The following is a 16,898-nucleotide window of genomic DNA, read 5'->3' as shown; positions in this document are numbered from 1 at the left end:
TGGAAAAACTAGAGTAATGCATCCGCATTGAGTCTACACACGGAGAAATTGGGAAAGGAAGACTGAAGGAGGGGGGGGGGTAGTGTGCGTGCGTGTGTGTGTGTGTGTGTGGGGAGTGGTGGTTGTGGGGAGGGGGGGGGGAAGACAGGCCTTTCTTGCGTCACGACCTAATCGTACGTGTTTCCCATCTTCCAGCCCTTGCGTTCTGCATCTCACTTTCTTCACAACATCCTCTTGACCTGCATTCCATCTGTGCAAACACGCGAACTTCTCCCCTTTCTCATCACTGTGACGAGTCATTCTCCTGGCGTTGCATTTTGTCTACCTCCAGTACTCCATATGTGTAGGTGGTCGCGCGGTTTTCTGTTTTTCTCACTCTACCTCTTTTCGCTGCTCCAGTGACGACCTCCCCCCCTCCCCCTTCCCCGGCCTCTCTCGTCTGTTTGTAGTCCAATACTGGTTTTCTTTCCAGCTTCCCGCTATCCACACTCTTATTCCACTCTAGGTTCTTGGGCAGATTAGTCACTTACTTTCTCGTTCTCTACCGTTGCTATGCTAAGAGGGCGTGCACGTCTCCCTTTTTTTGTTGTATACCTTTTCAATGATCGATCGATGCTGTAGTGCACCTCCTGGAGTCTAGTCGTCTGTGTGTCACACAACTCGCTTCATTTACTTGGTCTATTATTCGTGTCCTTTTTCACCTAGGAGTTTAGTACATTTAGGTATCGTTTGGTTTTGTCTCCCCTCTCTCTCGCGCCTCTTTTTTTGTTGCCCCACCCCGTATTCTTGCTCTCTCTCTCTCTCCATCATATCTATTTCTCTGTTCAAACCCCCTCAGATCACACCTGAGTTTTGTCCTTTTAACTCTTGAATTCCCTTTCTGTTCCGGATACTTGTCTATCTTTTCACTACAGCACAGACGTGTGGCTCTTTGGCATTGTTGCTATCCGAATCCGCTTTTCATAAAGTCTCTTTGTAGAAGGTCAGCATCGTATCACGCTGTGCTTTTTTTTTTTTGCCGCTGCTACAAAGACTAGCGGACCATTCCTTTGGCTCACATTTTTATTCTTGTTTGCTGATCCCCAGAGAAGCCTTTACTCGGTGCGCTCATTCCGGTCTGCTTCTTGTCTGCAGCTTGTCGCACCTGGTGTGACTGCTTTGGGCGCGTGTCGCGTTGCTTCTCTGGTTAGCGTGGCGACTCTATATAATCCCCCCCCCCTTTAGTCTCGTTCCGGGTTTCTTCCCTTGGCATCAAAATGACTTCTTCTCGAACATCGTCCATGTATGTATCACCCAATCTTGGCCCCACTGTACCCTGGGGTCAGCAAACATCTACGGGAGTATTCCGCCCGCCGCCGGCGATCTCTCTCAACGTTAGCTCCACGGACATTCCGCAGCACGTGGGAAAGACGGCACCTCCGGGCTACTCTTCAGGTGTTGGCAGTGAGACGGCAGATGAACATGGGCTGGGGCTGGACCTCGCATCCGCACCACATTATCCTCTGGGAGATGGTGTTCAGCACGACGGGCGAAACGGGACAGGCAGCCAAGTTGCCCCATCGCCTCCGCTGGGTTCCATCAGCTCACCATACTACCCTAAGAGCTGCTTCTGCGGCGTACCTGTTCCGCCTGTGGTAGCCAATCCACACGGAGTTGCAGGAGCCTCAAACGGAGATGGCGGTGGAAGCGCCGCCACGTACCCGGTGGATAGAATCATGAAAATGATCTCGTATTCCGTCCATCTCGAGGAGGACACGTTTTTGGCGAAGAAAGAGAGCAATCGCGTGCTTGAGAAGGAGCTGCAGCATGAGCAAGACCTGCGGCGCGATACCCAGCAGCAGCTGGAGGTTTTGGATGAAAGGTTACAGACGCTGCAGGGTATTCGTGAAGCGCAGTCCAGGCTGGGGGCGAATTTCGGTCTGACACTCTGAAATACATGTGTTTTTTTATTTCACGACCAACTGAAGCTATTCCGTGTGCTTTGAGCGGTGGTGGTGGTGGAGCGTGTGCATAGCAGCGCATACACTTTTCCTGTTTTGATTATTGGATCTTTGATGTCAATGCACGCTGCTTTGCGAAGGCACGCCGGCGGATGTGTCATACCACCTACAAAAGGAAACATGGAGAGGAGTCGGGGAAAGAAGCTGAGGCTGAGGAAACGGGGTGGCGGGAGGTCAAGTACAATGTAATACGGAGACGTTCGTTTGTCATTACTCAGGTGGTGCGATAGTTTCGCTCGTTGTCAGCAGCAGCACGAGCTGTCACCTGCATCTTTGCCCCTCAAGTACTCTACTTCAGCTCCAGTCCTTAATGTCTTTCGACATGTTGTTCCTGTAGACACGAATTTGAGGGAAGGGAGGCACAAGTACAATATGGCGATTTCAAAGAAATGGGCAAGCAGCGAGGCGTTGTGCGTGGGCCTCAAAGGCACTGATGAGGGATAGAACAGTTCTCCGGGAGGCGGCGTCAACGCTTACTTTACGGCGCCTTCGAGGCGGCGGCCGCCGCTACTTGTGCAGAGAGTACCTCCTTTGTTTGGTGCGACTGCCTTCTTATCTTTCTCTGATGCCCCGCCCCGCACCTCCGCCTGGATACTCTCAAGGGGTCGAGTGCCCACTCTGTGGGTAGGGCATGTAGCCACTCGCGCCCCCTATCCCCCCCCATCCTCTGGCCAATGCCGACCCGCCCCCTGGCCGTGAACGGCAGAGGTGCCTACAGTGTGCCGGGGTGAAAGAAACGTATCGCCGCTCATGTCGTCCGTCACACCCTGGATGAGGCGACGTGTCGGGCCGACCTGCGACAGTGCACACGCCTGTGCCATCCATGTCGTGAGCAAAGCGCCTCAGCGTGCCTCCCCCCCTCCCCCCAACTGCCTACAGGTGGTGTGCTGGGGCCACCTCGATCGATGCACCGCGTGGCGAGCTGCGTAATGGAGTTGCTGTGAGACGACCTGCAAGGCTAGGCGTGGGTAGAGCGCGAAGTAGAGGCCGCGTTCCGCTGACTGGGCCGGTGCCTGCCGCCACGCGTGTCCGCCGCAGCCCATCGCCCCACGATTGCGCGCCCACGACGGGTCGAGTAGCGTGGTATTCGACTCATGACGAGTGGGACGATAGTAATGATGAAGAGGGAAAACTCGTTTCACACTGATGTCTGTCTGTCTGTCTGTTTGCTCGTTTGTTTTTTGTGAAGTTGCAGATGCTACTTGCCAGCTGTTTATGAAAGAATACACACGTCTGGACTGTACCGACACAGTAGAGCGTAGGCGTTTTGTTCTGTAGGTTTCGTGTATTCCCTCACACTCAGCAGAGAAATGGCAGCAAACAACGACGACGACAAGCTCGTTTTGTTTCTTACTGACAGAGACGAGGGCTTCACCGCGTTTCCTTTGCGCACCCGCATGGATTTGTTTTTCTAGCAAGTCTTTGAGCTCGCTTTGCCCGCTTCGTTTGCAGTGCACTTTGTACAATGTCGTTCCCGCTGCTCTCTCCGTGTGTGTGTGTGTGTGTGTGTGTGTGTGTGTGTGTGTGTGTGATGGCCTAGACGCACACCTGCCTCTGAAACTTTTTTTTCCTCTCCACCACTCACCCTTCCCTCTCACGAACTCAACGCACGGTCACGTGTGTGTGCGTGTGTACTTTCTCACGTACCCTCTACCCCCCACACATACACACACACATATAAATATAAATATGTATGTACTCGCGTGACAGGATGCGCGCAAGTGAATCCACAACTTAGAAATAAAGGGGGAAAAAGGTCGAAGTATTCCGTCAGCACCTACACACCAGTTGGAGAATCGAGAAGAACATCAAATCCAAGACCACCACACCACTCCCCATCACCATCATTTTGCCAATGCAGTCTTGTCAGCTCAGCCGCAATGCCAATGGGGCTTTCGCCTACTCGCAGCGCAAAACTGACAGCGTCCCAGCGGACGAGGACGCCCTTACAGAGTTTTTGAGGTCACGCGGACTGGAGGGATTTGCAGCTAGCGCGTACTGGGGTGCGACCGGGGAGGTACCGCCACGTGCACCGGATGACGTTGTGTCTAAGCAGCCGTATCCCTTACAGGCAGAGATCAACCGAAAGCTGGTACCGTTACCCAAGGACCAGACAAGTCTTCCTCGCACGCTAGACTACACGCATGTGGGACTTCACTTGATCCGAGACGACGGTAATAGCAACACGGGTGGTTTCAATGCGTCGCAGCTGCAGAAGCTGGGCGATGGCGGCGATAGCCCCGACAATACACAAGGAAAGGGCGACGCTCGCTTTCGAAAGCCCCGCTTCCTCAGACTGCAAACCACTAATCAGGCCATTCCGCGCTCCTTTGACGATGGTGTTCTGGACGCGCTCCGCGCAGGACAGGACAAGGAGGATGCCCTACAGGGAGAGTTGGAGAATCTGGAGGCAACACCGTACGCGGGTGGCGCTGCACCAGATGTTTACCGCCTCACCTCCGACGACTACTGCGACTTTAGCAAGATGGACCCGTCGGCGTACCGGCAAAAGGACTGGAAGGAGGGCGAGGATGGCGTGGACGTGTACAAGAGCCGGTACAATAATGTAGAACGCGAGGGGCCGCGGCGCCGCGAGCGCGTGTTTGATACCCTGCAGCGTGGCTGCGCTGTAGATCCTGTGCAGCTACGTAGGACACTAGAGGATAGTCACAAGCAGGCCCTACCGCACGGCTACGAGCCCTACTCAGCCAAGGATTGGATAAGCACCACCCACCGCGAGCACGCCGCGTACGATGTCGAGGAGGCGAAAGGGATGAACGAACGCAACGCCACAGTGCCCTTGCGCAACACGAACAACGCCCTCTCTCAAGCACACGAGATGGCTGTCACGCAGCTCGACTCTCGCTTCCGGACGCGTCACGATGGGAAATGGGCAACCACGTACTCATCCGGATACCAAGACCGCTCATCCGAGGCAGATGTATGCCACAAGTACGGTGCCAAGGCTGTCTTCGACATTGAAGATGGCATCTACACTATCAATCACTACTACCACCATCCCCGTGAGGATGCGCGCACCGATAAGATCTACACGCCAGCCGAAATTGTCCCTGGGCAGTACACCACTATGTACACGGAGCCACTGCAAGCCCCAAGCAGTGTTATTGGCAGCACTCGCCGTCGTTGAGGGGTGGGTGGGTGGGTTGGCATGGCCCGCGACGAACAGTACAGCGATGAGTGCAGTGCTCCAGGGAGCAACAGTCTCAGCACCCACGGTCTTTTTTTTTCTGCGTTCCTCTGTGGTTTAACTCCGATGCTGAGTCTGTGCTTTGATTTTGTTTCCTTGACTGTGTTTCACAGAGCTATACACACCAACGGCACTGATATTTCTTGTATTCAATCTTCTTGTTTTTTTTTATTACGTCTCTCGCCCCCCTCCTTCCCCCCTTTTCAGAACCTCCCCTCCTCTGTTAGGGTGTATGTAATGATGAGGGATAGCCTTTGCCCGTGTTCGCCTTTTCGCAGTTGCTGTTGTTGTGTTTTTTGATCTCCACCGCTGTGCAAGGGGGGGGGGGAGAATAGAAATGCAGGGGGAGAGAGGTCGGCAGATTGGCAGACGAGGATGTAGGTTCGAGAGGTTGAATAAGGGAGCACTCGGTCATCAGTCTCGCCAATGCCTTGGTCCTTTGTTGCCTCTTGATTCTGTGTCCACCTCTCCTCCTTCTCCATCCTGGGGGGGGGGGGAGGCTCCACTCTTGACATGCGCACAGATGTATAGTAGCGGTTCCCCATTTTCTTTTGTGGTCAAGGAGCTCATTTTCTGTATTCGTCCAGAGCGAAGCCCAAAAGTAAACAAAAATATCCACGGTGTAACACCCGCAACAATTGAGTTCTTTTTTCCCTCTGGGAAAGGCGCACCGGATACATCAAAGAGAGTCTTTTTTTTTTGGGAGTGCTCACAGTAACCTCAGAAGAGCGCCTGTGCAAATCTTGGATCTCTCTAGTCGAGAGCCACCTGCGCACACTGTCACACTTCATCACAGCTCCCCGTGTTTGCTCTCGAACGTACTCCCCCTCCCCTCCCCAAACAGCGTTACATCTTCTATACGTGCATGGGCACACGGCTCTCTCTCTCTTCGTTGTTGCTCTGCCTGCTATAATCCGACTCACCTCACTTGGCTTTTGGCTCCTCTTCCCTCCCCCTTTTCCTTCGGGCTTGTCGTCTCATCCTACACTTCCCTTTCTCCGTGGCGGGGTTCACCCTGTTTTGTCATGGATATCATCCGGGGTATGGTGGCACTGGCACACGTGTGGATGCGTTTGCGTGTGTATGTGCGCCCATGTTTCTCATCACACACGATCTGCATCTACGGCCACCGCCGATTGGGCGGGGGCGGGGAACTGGTGTCGCTGTGGCTCTCCTCGGTTTGTATCCACGTGCTGCCTTTTTTTTTCTTGACTCGTCTTGGTGTTTCTTTACGAAAAAAAAAATGAAAGTGGAAGAGGGAATACATTATGTTGCAGCATACATCACTGCTTTGCCGAAAAGCGATTCAGGCGTATCCGGTGCCGCCCCGCGCGCGCAACTATGAGCGTCGCTGGAGTAGTTCTCGCACGAATCCGTACAACCGAATGTTTTGGCGCAACGTGCTGAACGAAGATTTTGCGCGTCCATCATTTTGGGTCTCTGATTTTCGCCATAAATATCTGGCGAAACACGGTATGGACTACCAAGGCCGCGTGCCTGCCTCACCAGCCCCAGGCACGTATCAGGGGTTTAGCGATGTGCACAAGATCCTAGCCAACCATCCGAAGCCGCAGAGAGAATCTCGACACCTGCCGGTGATGCCCATGACGCCGCGTGTCGTGTTTGAGCACGCTCAAGAAAAACGCATTGATTACATGAAGAAGATGCATCGCGATAGGCGCTTAGTCGGGCAGTTGCGCACGCACGAATTCTGGGGATGGTACATGAAGCTGCAGCGCGTGCGCGGGCGCTGGTGTAAGGAGCATGGGGTGTCGAGCCGTGGTGTGTATGGGCCAGCTGTAGACGCCGCGGAGCTCTGGGGGTAGGGTCGTTGTTTGGTACAATGACATTGGTTATATGGTGTTGTACTGTTTATTGGTTTATTTGTTCTCCCCTTTTGCTTCCACTTTTTTTTTGTCGGTGCTTCGTGTGTCTGGTGTGGATGTTCTGGAGTGTGGGTATTTGTCTATTGGTGTGTATGCAACGAGGCTGGAGGGCGTTGTGGTCTGAGTGTTTGCAACTAAGTTGCAGAGTCTGCACCGGGGGTGGGGGGTGGTGGTATGGGAGTGCAATGCGCATGTCATCCTCTCCACCAGCGCACCCGTACGCTACTTGTTGTGGCCTTTTTTTTGACCATCATCTTTCTGTTGTGTCTTTTCTCCCCCGTATGCCTCGTTCACCCCGCCGCCCCCTTCTCTCTTTTTGTTTTCTCACGTTATTAAAGTGAGCTGTAAAAAGGGAAAAGCACACACACGCACTCAAAAAGGGATGCGTCCGTATACGCCAGAACAGAATAGCAAAAAATTTTCACAAGAGAAGGACGAAATAAGGGTTGAGTATCGGGTGAGTAGTGGTGGTGGTTCTAGGGGAGGGGTAGAGAGAGAGAGAGACATACATTTTGCTTTTGCCCAGGGTCTCGGGCAGAGGAGCTCCGCGTTCTATTTTCATGCATGAATTTTAGCATGTGTTTTGGTATGTGTGTCGCTGCTGCATTCTCTTTTTTGTTTTCCGGCTCCTACTTCCCAAGAGGATGCGGGTGAGTCGTCGTGGCATCGCGGAGGCGATAGAGCCTTTGGGCACTGTTTCCTCCTATTCTGAAGTGCTGGGCACCTTTTTGTGTGTTTCGCTCTCCCCCCCCTCCCCCTCCCCTCCCCTCTCCCTCCCCTAGGGAGCCCATTACCCCCGGGGATGGGAGTTGAGGGGGACACACAAAGGGGGCTTAAAATGCATCACACACACACACACACACACACCTATTCAAAGCGATAACGCCTCCTCATTTTGTACATGGTTTTCTCTTTCTTCCCTCCCCCCTCCCCTCCCTCCGTCGCCTACTGCTACTTTTTCTTCTCATCTTTCCCATCTCTGCATTTCTGAACACACACACACATGCGCCTAGTTACACACACACACCCACCCACCCGCACACACACCAGCACAAAGAGAGAAACAGAGCTTTTCAGAACCACGCGCACTCCGAGAGACAAGAGGCTTCGGAGTATAAGACCGTTTTTCTACGCTGCTTCAGGCTCTGCCTCTCTGTCATTTTTCTGTTTGTAGTTCTTCTGGTCTTCGCTGTGGAGTTATTGTCTCCTCCTTCACTGTAGTCTCTCCCTTCATTTCTTTCACTTATGGCAAGGGGGGTAAAGGGTGGTAAGAAGCGGTCTCGCAAAGAGGCTAGCGACAACATTGTGGAGGATCTCGATCTTGATGTCAGCAATGCAGGCGAGTATGTAGATGACGACGATGTCGTGCACAACCGTCGCGCCCGAAAGGCCGCCCGCGAGGACGGTGTGGAGGAGGAGGACATGTTCACCGTCCTTCCTTCGGATGCGCATCGTCTCGACGGCTACGGCGACGACGAGCACGGAGGCTTTCAGGAGGAGGAAGAGCTAGCAGTGGTAACGGAGAAGGGGTTGCGCAAAAAGACGGCGGAGGAGGATTTCGACGTTGCCGGTGTGTCGGTAGCGCAGGTCTCTTCGCGGCGTGATGCCTTTTCCAAGAAGAGGGCGCTGGATACGCTCGACGCTGCGCCGGTGATCGAGACCGTTGAGCGCGACTTTGCTGCCCTCACCACGGCAGAGCGACTGGCAGTGCTCAAGAAGGAGTCACCGGAGTTGCTAAAGCTGCTGATGGAGCTCAAGACATACCTGGCAGAGGTCAAGACGCTTGCGCAGCCGCTTCACGAGCTGCTGTATGAGCGCAAGGTGTCCGCCTCCGACAAGAATCTCGTCTCGTTCTTAGAAACAAAGGTTCAGCTTATGCTCAGTTACTGCATGCATGTGACCTTCTACCTCCTCCTCAAGTCGGAGGGCCGAAAGGTGGCCGGCCACCCCGTGATTGATCACCTGGTCGAAATCCGTGTGTACCTGGAAAAGATGTGGCCGCTAGAGGAGAAGCTGCAGTACTCACTGAACCGCCTCCTCAGCGGCAGGTCTACAACAGCCGCACACCTAACTGAGCTCCGTCCGCTACAGTCCGGCGAGGCTGGCGCCTTCGAAGCCTCTCGCTCCATGCAGAACACCGAGGCCCGCGAACGCCGAAAGCAGTTGATGCAGAAGAAAGAGGCGGAGGAGCTGGAGCAGGAGGAGCAGGCCGCTATGACTCGCGTGCGCACCAAGAAGGCTTCTGCACTCAATAACAGCCACACCGCCAGCTCTACGATAGCGCCCATCAGCTACCAGGAGGACGAGGACCAGTTTTTCTCTCGCATTACCGGCGAGGGTGACAGCGAGGGTGAGGGCGAGGAGGGTCTTTCTCTCATGGAGGTGCTGCGCCGCCGCCAGAAGAAGGCCGGCGACGTCCTCGGCCGCCAGCGCGCGTCGAAGCGTCCATCAAAGGGTGTCGCAATCGACTCCGATGACGGCGATGAAGAGGGTGATTTCAATGGTGTGGGCGACGATGCGGAAGAAGAGGAAGACGTGGATCTCTACGCTTCGCAAGACGAAGATGGCACCGGCGAGGAGGACTACGAGGCGCTGTGGGAGGAGGAGCGTGCCCGTAAGGCTGCGGACTCCTCTCGCAAGGCTGCTCTGGAGCGCCGCCCCGCACAGGAGGAGGTGGGTCGTCGAAAGGCCGGCAAGAAGATCGAGTCCCACCGGGGCCTCACGAAGGCTCGCCCGAAGGATCGCAAGAACCCACGCGTTGCCCAGCGCCGCAAGTACGAGCGCGGCATGCAGGTGCACAAATCCCAGTCTCGCAGCTTCCAGCCGATGCCAGAAGGCGAGTTCGTCGGCGTGCGGAACATGCGCCCAGGCGTGGTCCGTGCTACAAAGTTGTGAAGTGCACGCTTGTGCTCTTTACTTTCTGCAAGCGTGGATAGCGCGATTCTTCTTTACGGATGTGCCCTTCCCGCGTCACTGGGCGCCTGCGTGGTTGAGGAGTGAGGGTAGCGTGATGACACCATTCACTCTTTTATCTGTTTCTCTGTGCTTCTTTTTTCTTTTCTCTCCCCCTTTTTTTTTCCAGAGCCCTTGATTGACTTTGCGAATAAAATCCCGAACTTAAGTTGTAAGGCGTTTCGAAAATAGCCGCTTCATGTTTTCTCTGTTTTGTTTTGCTTCCCATCATGCGGTGTTTTGTTACGTTCTCTTTGTTCCCCCCTTTTTTTTTCTACTTCCAGAATAGCGCGTGTCGGCGCACGCGTTTAGGCGTGCCTGTACACCTTTTCTAATGCGAAGAAAAAGGTCTGAGACGGAGAGATGGAAACACGGTTTCGATCTGCATCTGTGTCTCTTGTCTCTGGAGCCTTGCCATTCATCGCCCGTGCGATGCTTGTATTCGCTCTTGAGGGGGTAAAGGACACCCCGTGTTGGATGTCCTGCGGGTGTATGCGTTTGCTTTGCGTGCATGTGTGGAGCTAATCGCTGGCTAAGTATGCGAGTGTAAGGATTCAAAATATTAAAAAAAGGCGAAAATGATATTTGAACGATCATGGGCAACATCAGGGGTCTCTCTTTGTGTTGGTGTGTGTGTGTGTGTGTGTGGTGAAGCTAGTTGCCGCCGCATGGCATTGTATTGGGCTTGGAGGCGGAGGGGGGGGGAGGCCAGGGGGGAAGGGGGGAAGGTTTTGCAACATGATTGCATCCACCACGCGTTTGTGTGGGATGTCTACTTGCGGTGAATTAATATGACACTCTCTCGAATACACTGCAGGGTTAAAGGGAAACCTCGCTACGGTGGTGTAGTGTGCGCGTCTGCGCTAGCGACATAACTTCGTCGCTCTTGATCTCCTCGTCTTCAAGATTACTGCCGCTTCTAATCGCATTACTCAAACCACCCCCAGCTTGATTATTCTTTCTCGTCTCACAGGAGGCATGCCAAGTTGCGCATAGAAGGTGATACTGTCGTGTTTTGCAACGGTTCCACGCAGGATGCACCCCCCACCCCACTTGCCATCTGCCCGTCTCTCGCCCCACCCTCTCGACTTACTTTTCGTTGTCAGATTTGCTGTCGATTTCTCATTGCCCTTTTTATTTTTTTGTACCCAACAGAACCGTTTTTGTTCACGCTCGTCAATCGGTGAAGAACGATTGCCGTACCCCCCCCCCTCCCCCCTCCCCCCCCAAAAACAGTTGTTATCATTACTGTTGAACGTCTATCGTGCACCCATGAAAGTGCGTGACGGGAAGGTAGAGTGCAAACCTTGTTATTTGGTGTCTTTCTCCTCTCTCCTCTCTTTCCCTTCCCTCTGAATGAAGAAAAACAGCTCACCACCATCAGCTTAATCAACATCATAGCAACGCCGAAGGAGTTACAACAAGTCTCTCACTTTTTTCTCCCTCCCTCTGACACACACAAAAGACGGAGAATACAAGCGGTTACAAAACGCCCACCTTCAAATCCGCCAATTACTTATCGTTGTCGTGAGGCCAAGCATAACGACCACCTTTTCGTCGCCCCCACACACACACACGCACACACATACACACATACACACGCACACACACAAACACACAGAGGGGTTCACGTGAGAGTCATACAGTCGCTATAATGTCAAGTGAGCTGAAGCTCGCGCAGGAGATCCTATCCGGGGAGCGGCAGAGCATCGGTCTTCTCCGGCAGCCCATTCACACCACCCTGCTTTTTTTCTCCTACAGCATCCACGGCGCGGCTCACTATGCAAAAGTGGTCATCCGCAAACCGCTCGTCTATTCCTTGCTTTTGCCGCTGATAGTGATTTTGTGCCTCGTATCGTATTATGTCACAGCCTCTCCCGCCGTGGCTGTGTTTTCTGCATTTGATCTGAATAAAGACGGACAGGTGACTACGTCTGAGGTTGAGTCGTATTACACCACAGTACTCAACCAGCGCGGGAGCGACAGTGACAATGACACTGGAGCTCGAATTTTTGGGACTCGAACGACCGTCAATGTAGATGAGTTCAGTGAGTGGTGGCAGTCTAACGCTGTCGATGCGCAGCAATACTATGCCGCCGTAGCGCACGGCTGGTGGCGAGAGATGGAGTACGCGCTGGCTGACGCGCTGTACTGGGTGGTGCTTGGCGTGTTGTCGTCGATCGGCTTCGGCACCGGCATGCACTCTGGCCTTCTCTTTCTCTTTCCTCACATTTACCGCACGTGTGCGGCGGTGCAGAGCTGTGGGAATGCGAACTTCTGGACGTACCCTACCAACTTTTTTTACGGGCCACGTGAGCGGCTCTTCGTGTGTTTTGCACCAGAGAGTAATCCGGGGATGGCTGCAGGCCGCATATCGTTAGTGCAGTACTTGGCCAAGGTGGTGCCGGCGTGCATGTTGTGGGGTGCCGGTACTGCCTTGGGCGAGGTGCCCCCCTACGCGCTAAGCTACGCTGCTGCGTTGCAGGGCCGCCACGAGGATGATCTGCAGGAGTCCGCCGCTGCATATGATATGATGTCCCTTGCAACGAACTGGACGCTACAAAAGGTGCGCCGCTACGGCTTCTGGGCGATTTTACTCCTCGCCGCGTGGCCTAACATGGCATATGATCTTTGCGGTATGGCGTGTGGGCAGTTCTTGATGCCTTTCTCCACGTTCTTCTTTGCCACCTTGATTGGCAAGGCGGTCATCAAAGTTAATCTGCAGGCGATTTTTTTTATAGTGCTGTTCTCGGGTGACGTCATTGAGCGCCTCATGCAGCGCATCGGCGCTGGTGCTGCAGTTGTACTGCCCGCCTTCTTTCAGGTCGAGGCGGCAACGGAGAAGGCCCTTTTGGCGGTGGTACGTGCACGCGAGAGCATCGCCAAGCGCGCCAAAGGCAGCGACTCATTTTCGACGGCGGCGGAGGTTGAGGAGTCGGCGTCGTTTCTCATGCAAGCGATGCACTGGTTCGTGATGGGTAGCGTGGTGTGGTTTGGTAAGTCGATAGTCGAGTCTTTTGCGCTCTCAGAGCAGGAGCGCCGCGACAAGGATACGATATCCGAGCTAGAGAAGGCGTTGCGGCGTCGGCACCAGAGCCCCGGTCCAGTGACGACGTTGGAGCTCCAGGAGCTCCTTGCCGCGGCGAAGTCCGCAGCGCAGCGCAGCGAGGATGGAAGTGTGTCTGCCTTGATGTCATACCCGCGGCTTCTCCTGGCCCTAGCAACCGGGCTTATCGCATGGGGACTCTTTAATCATCAAAGCGGGGCCTCCTCGTTTGGTCTTACACTTGTGCTTCACTACTTCCTTGATCGGCAGATCTCGGCAAACTGGGCGGTAAGCCAGGGCACGCGCCGGGCATTGCGTGCCGCTCTTCTCGCTGCGGTGTTGTACTTGTACGTGTAAACGTCATGGTGGTGTGTGTTGTGTGACTTCATTTGAGGATGCCAAGAGCTAAAGCAATCGACCCGCAGAGGTGATTGTCTTTGGTGCGCAACGCTCAGCTCTTCGTTGGACAGGACATGCGGGACATACACTGTTCACCGAGCGGTGCGAGTCTAGAGTGAAGAATTGCGGGCGCGGAGAGCGGTGGGAGGGCGACGATAGGGATACATTTCCAGATAAGACATCTCTTTTTCCTTTTTTTTGAAGTCATCGATGACTCGGCCTTCCCTCACCCCCTTCCGCACCGCCGTTGTCGACGACCCGATTGCTTTTCCTCATGGTTTACACTTCTTTGATGTGTCCTATTATGTACTTCAAACTTCACTGTCACTCATCGCTACTTCACCAATATCCTTCACAAAGTGGTGGCAGTGCATGCGAGATCGGAATGGATGTGCTCTGAAGGGAGACATGGGAGAATGAATGTACAGTACTGCTGCTACGTGACGCCTTCTCCCCTCCTCCCCTCTAATCGACTCGCCTTTTTATATCTTTCGTGTTGTGTTGGTTGCGCTGATAACCGTAATCAGCGTTTACCGTTCCCGATCGCATTCTTGAAAAACAAAACCAACCAACCAACCAACCAAACAGACGTGGAGGTGTCTCAATGAGAAATCTTGTCACGAGGACCAGCACGTTCCCCTCACATATCATTGATGCGCTTACATTGAAAGCGAGATATGACATAGGATGCCATCAGATTTCCTCGTACACATCTTCAAGCGATGCCAGCCTGCACGCAGGCACCGAATCTGGTACGCCATACGCGCTCTCCTGCGGTGTGGGCCAGAGTCGCATACTTTGTCTGCACTGGGACATGACACAACCCACGCACATGAGACTGCAGCCTTTTTTTTCTGATGGCGAGGATTGACTCGTTGCCGACGTCTACAATCCCTGTTCTGTCTACTTAAAAAAAGAAGGTTTTCGCTCAACATTTTACTCTACTTTTCTCTACTCCCAACCCGCCTTCAAACCTTCCGTTTTTTTTTTTTGGGGTGGGGGGTGGGGCGGGGGACAAAGCTCCATTCGCTTGTCCATCGTTTCTTTCATCCTTCAGGGTATTGGGACATCGATTGGCTGTGCTGCTGTCTCTGCTTCGCCTGCCCTGTTACGACGTCTTTCTTTCTTTCACCTCATCTTTAAATTTTTTTTTGTCCCTGTCCTTGACGTTCATGGGATTAAGCTCCCCCCTCCCCCCGGCGCTATGGATCCACAACAGGTACTCGAATCACTTGCGAGGGAAAAGGGCGTCGCTCTCACGCACCTTGCGGACATCAGTAGAAAATACTCGCAGTCAGCGAAAGTAGCGTGCTGCGGTGGGGTCATGACGCGCGTAGTGACCGAGAGCGCCGCCGACTCCACAGTCCTCTTGCATGACAGCAGCGGCTCATGCTACTGCGCCTTGCACGGAGATATCACCAGCCGCTACTCTGATATATTGACCACCGGCGCTCTTCTTCTGTTTACGGACATTACGGTCTTGGTTGTCTCCTCTAAGGTGCCGCCGATGCTGATAGCATGTTTGCAGAACCTCGCCGGTCTCTTGTTGCCTGATAAAGTCACAAAGGCGGCGGCAGCAGCAGCAGCAGCAGCAGCAGTCGCGGTGCCGAGGGGCACCAAAACAGCAGGCCTTCGTTGCTCCTCTGGACGCACCCTTCTTTCTTGCAGTGCAATGTCCTCCAACGACAATGTCGCTCGATCAGATATGCAACCGCCGCAATCCCTCCGCAGTGGTAGGCGAGGATACGAAGACTTTGATTTGTTGGCAAACCCACGAAGTACTGAAGGGAGCTACGCCGAGCCGCACGCCTCTACAGACGCCGGCCCTTTATCCCAGCATACCCCTGGAGGAGCGCGTCACGATACATTGCCGGCAGCGAAGAGACCACGCGCAGAGAGCAACACCGCATCTGCGGCTCTCGAGGTGGATGACGAAGACGATGCGGAGTGCTTGGAGCTGGTAGATGGAATATAAGTTTTGTGTAGGAAAAGGGATTCGTCGGTGCGAGGATGCAGAGGAGGCGGGGAGAAGCAAACGCCTCTAACGGCTTCACCCAAGGCCCCCCTCCTTCCCTCCCCCCCCCCCCTCCCGCAAAGCCTCATACTCCACCCACCCGGAGTCTCCTCCTCAGAAACCTGCTGAATGTCCACACCAAAGGCTAATCTGTCTCACCAATGTCTCTCTGTGTGTTTCTCTCTCTTTGTGTTTGGTTGTTTATTTGTAGACGTTCTACCGTTCTTTTTTCTCCCCCGATCTTTTTGTTGGTGCGGGCTTGTTGTTTCTGTGTACGTGCGCGACTCGTAGTTCTTTTTGTCAATTTTTTTTTCGCTGCTGCTTCTACTTGTGAATGAGGAAAAAAAAAAAAGAGACACATATGCCCATAGTAGGCGAACAAGGCCTTTGTTATATGGCGTTCCAGTTGTGATGGACGCCCGATTTCGAAGGGAAGAAAAGAACACCGAGAGACGACTCGCTGGCGCGCTCGTGGTCCTTCTCCTCTGTCGAAGCGGTCGCCGCTTTTTGTTTGTGTGTGTGTTTCGCCCCTTTTCTTCTTGCCGCTTTGCTCCTTTCTCACACTTGAATTCATCGAGGCCGGTGTTGTTGGAAGATACCCCTCCCCACTGCTCTGTTTTCTTCTTTTCTTGCGATGTGTCGAGGCCGAATATAGACCTAGTACTCTCTTTGTCACGGCACCCCTTTTTTCTCTCCTGCTTCCCATCGATCTTGCCTCCGCCCCCTTCCTTGTTTCACTTGCGTGCGTGTCTTTGTGTGATGCTGGGGGCGTTACCCCTTTTCTCCGACACTCCACTATGACCACAATCGGATTTCGTTTCGCACGTACATTTATCATACGGGCAAGCAGATACACCTGCTGTCCTCATCGCTTCTTCTCACCCCACCCAGCCTCTCTCTCCCCCACGGATATACTTCGTCGAGGCGGTTTACATACGAAAGCTGTTTCACGCATTACCCCCTCCCCCCTCCCTCCTCCCTTTCTCAACGTATATATATATATATTATGCCACAGAAGTCCATCACTCTTCCGTTCGCCCCACCGTTAGTTTTGCTATCACCTTCATTCATAGCCATTTCTGTTTCTGTGGCTTCACAGGACTCACTGAATTCTGTGCACTGTTGACACTCCATTGGGTTTTCTTACGGTTCCTCTCTACGCTGCCGCGTTGCCCCGCACAGTCTGCACCCACAGGGACTCCCCTTTTTTCTTCTCCCCTCCGCCCGCTCCAAGTTGTATAGGTGAGCGTGCCAGGTGGTGGTGATCCTGCGATTTTGCTCACACTACATTCGGTGTCTCTGCCCGTTGTGTTCCCCCCCCCCCCCTCACGTCTCTCCGTTCTTGAATTTGTTCTCTAGAAACCCCTGACGCACATTGCCGCAAGGGCCTACC

The 16,898-nt window shown here is 53.8% G+C and overlaps 6 protein-coding genes across 6 annotated transcripts; all 6 read left to right on the top strand.

The window, feature by feature from the left end:
- Window positions 1-1,256: 1,256 nt before the first annotated feature.
- On the top strand, window positions 1,257-1,931 carry JKF63_03493 (uncharacterized protein; the record flags this gene model as incomplete). Its single annotated transcript, XM_067899496.1, has 1 exon — window positions 1,257-1,931. One exon carries the CDS (start codon window positions 1,257-1,259, stop codon window positions 1,929-1,931), a length of 675 nt encoding a protein of 224 aa, XP_067755735.1.
- Window positions 1,932-3,855: 1,924 nt separating this feature from the next.
- On the top strand, window positions 3,856-5,148 carry JKF63_03492 (uncharacterized protein; the record flags this gene model as incomplete). Its single annotated transcript, XM_067899495.1, has 1 exon — window positions 3,856-5,148. The coding sequence occupies one exon, from the start codon at window positions 3,856-3,858 to the stop codon at window positions 5,146-5,148; it is 1,293 nt and encodes a 430-aa protein (XP_067755734.1).
- Window positions 5,149-6,476: 1,328 nt separating this feature from the next.
- On the top strand, window positions 6,477-7,034 carry JKF63_03491 (uncharacterized protein; the record flags this gene model as incomplete). The annotated part of the gene is made up of 1 exon (XM_067899494.1): window positions 6,477-7,034. One exon carries the CDS (start codon window positions 6,477-6,479, stop codon window positions 7,032-7,034), a length of 558 nt encoding a protein of 185 aa, XP_067755733.1.
- A 1,305-nt stretch (window positions 7,035-8,339) lies between these two features.
- On the top strand, window positions 8,340-9,989 carry JKF63_03490 (uncharacterized protein; the record flags this gene model as incomplete). The annotated part of the gene is made up of 1 exon (XM_067899493.1): window positions 8,340-9,989. One exon carries the CDS (start codon window positions 8,340-8,342, stop codon window positions 9,987-9,989), a length of 1,650 nt encoding a protein of 549 aa, XP_067755732.1.
- Window positions 9,990-11,700: 1,711 nt separating this feature from the next.
- Window positions 11,701-13,449, top strand: JKF63_03489 (uncharacterized protein; the record flags this gene model as incomplete). Its single annotated transcript, XM_067899492.1, has 1 exon — window positions 11,701-13,449. The coding sequence occupies one exon, from the start codon at window positions 11,701-11,703 to the stop codon at window positions 13,447-13,449; it is 1,749 nt and encodes a 582-aa protein (XP_067755731.1).
- A 1,246-nt stretch (window positions 13,450-14,695) lies between these two features.
- Window positions 14,696-15,466, top strand: JKF63_03488 (uncharacterized protein; the record flags this gene model as incomplete). Its single annotated transcript, XM_067899491.1, has 1 exon — window positions 14,696-15,466. The coding sequence occupies one exon, from the start codon at window positions 14,696-14,698 to the stop codon at window positions 15,464-15,466; it is 771 nt and encodes a 256-aa protein (XP_067755730.1).
- Window positions 15,467-16,898: the final 1,432 nt, after the last annotated feature.

Source organism: Porcisia hertigi, chromosome 28 (assembly GCF_017918235.1).
Source record: "Porcisia hertigi strain C119 chromosome 28, whole genome shotgun sequence".
Lineage (NCBI taxonomy): Eukaryota > Euglenozoa > Kinetoplastea > Trypanosomatida > Trypanosomatidae > Porcisia > Porcisia hertigi.
The sequence above is the reverse complement of the archived record's forward strand: the minus strand, read 5'-3'. Positions and strand labels throughout refer to the sequence as shown.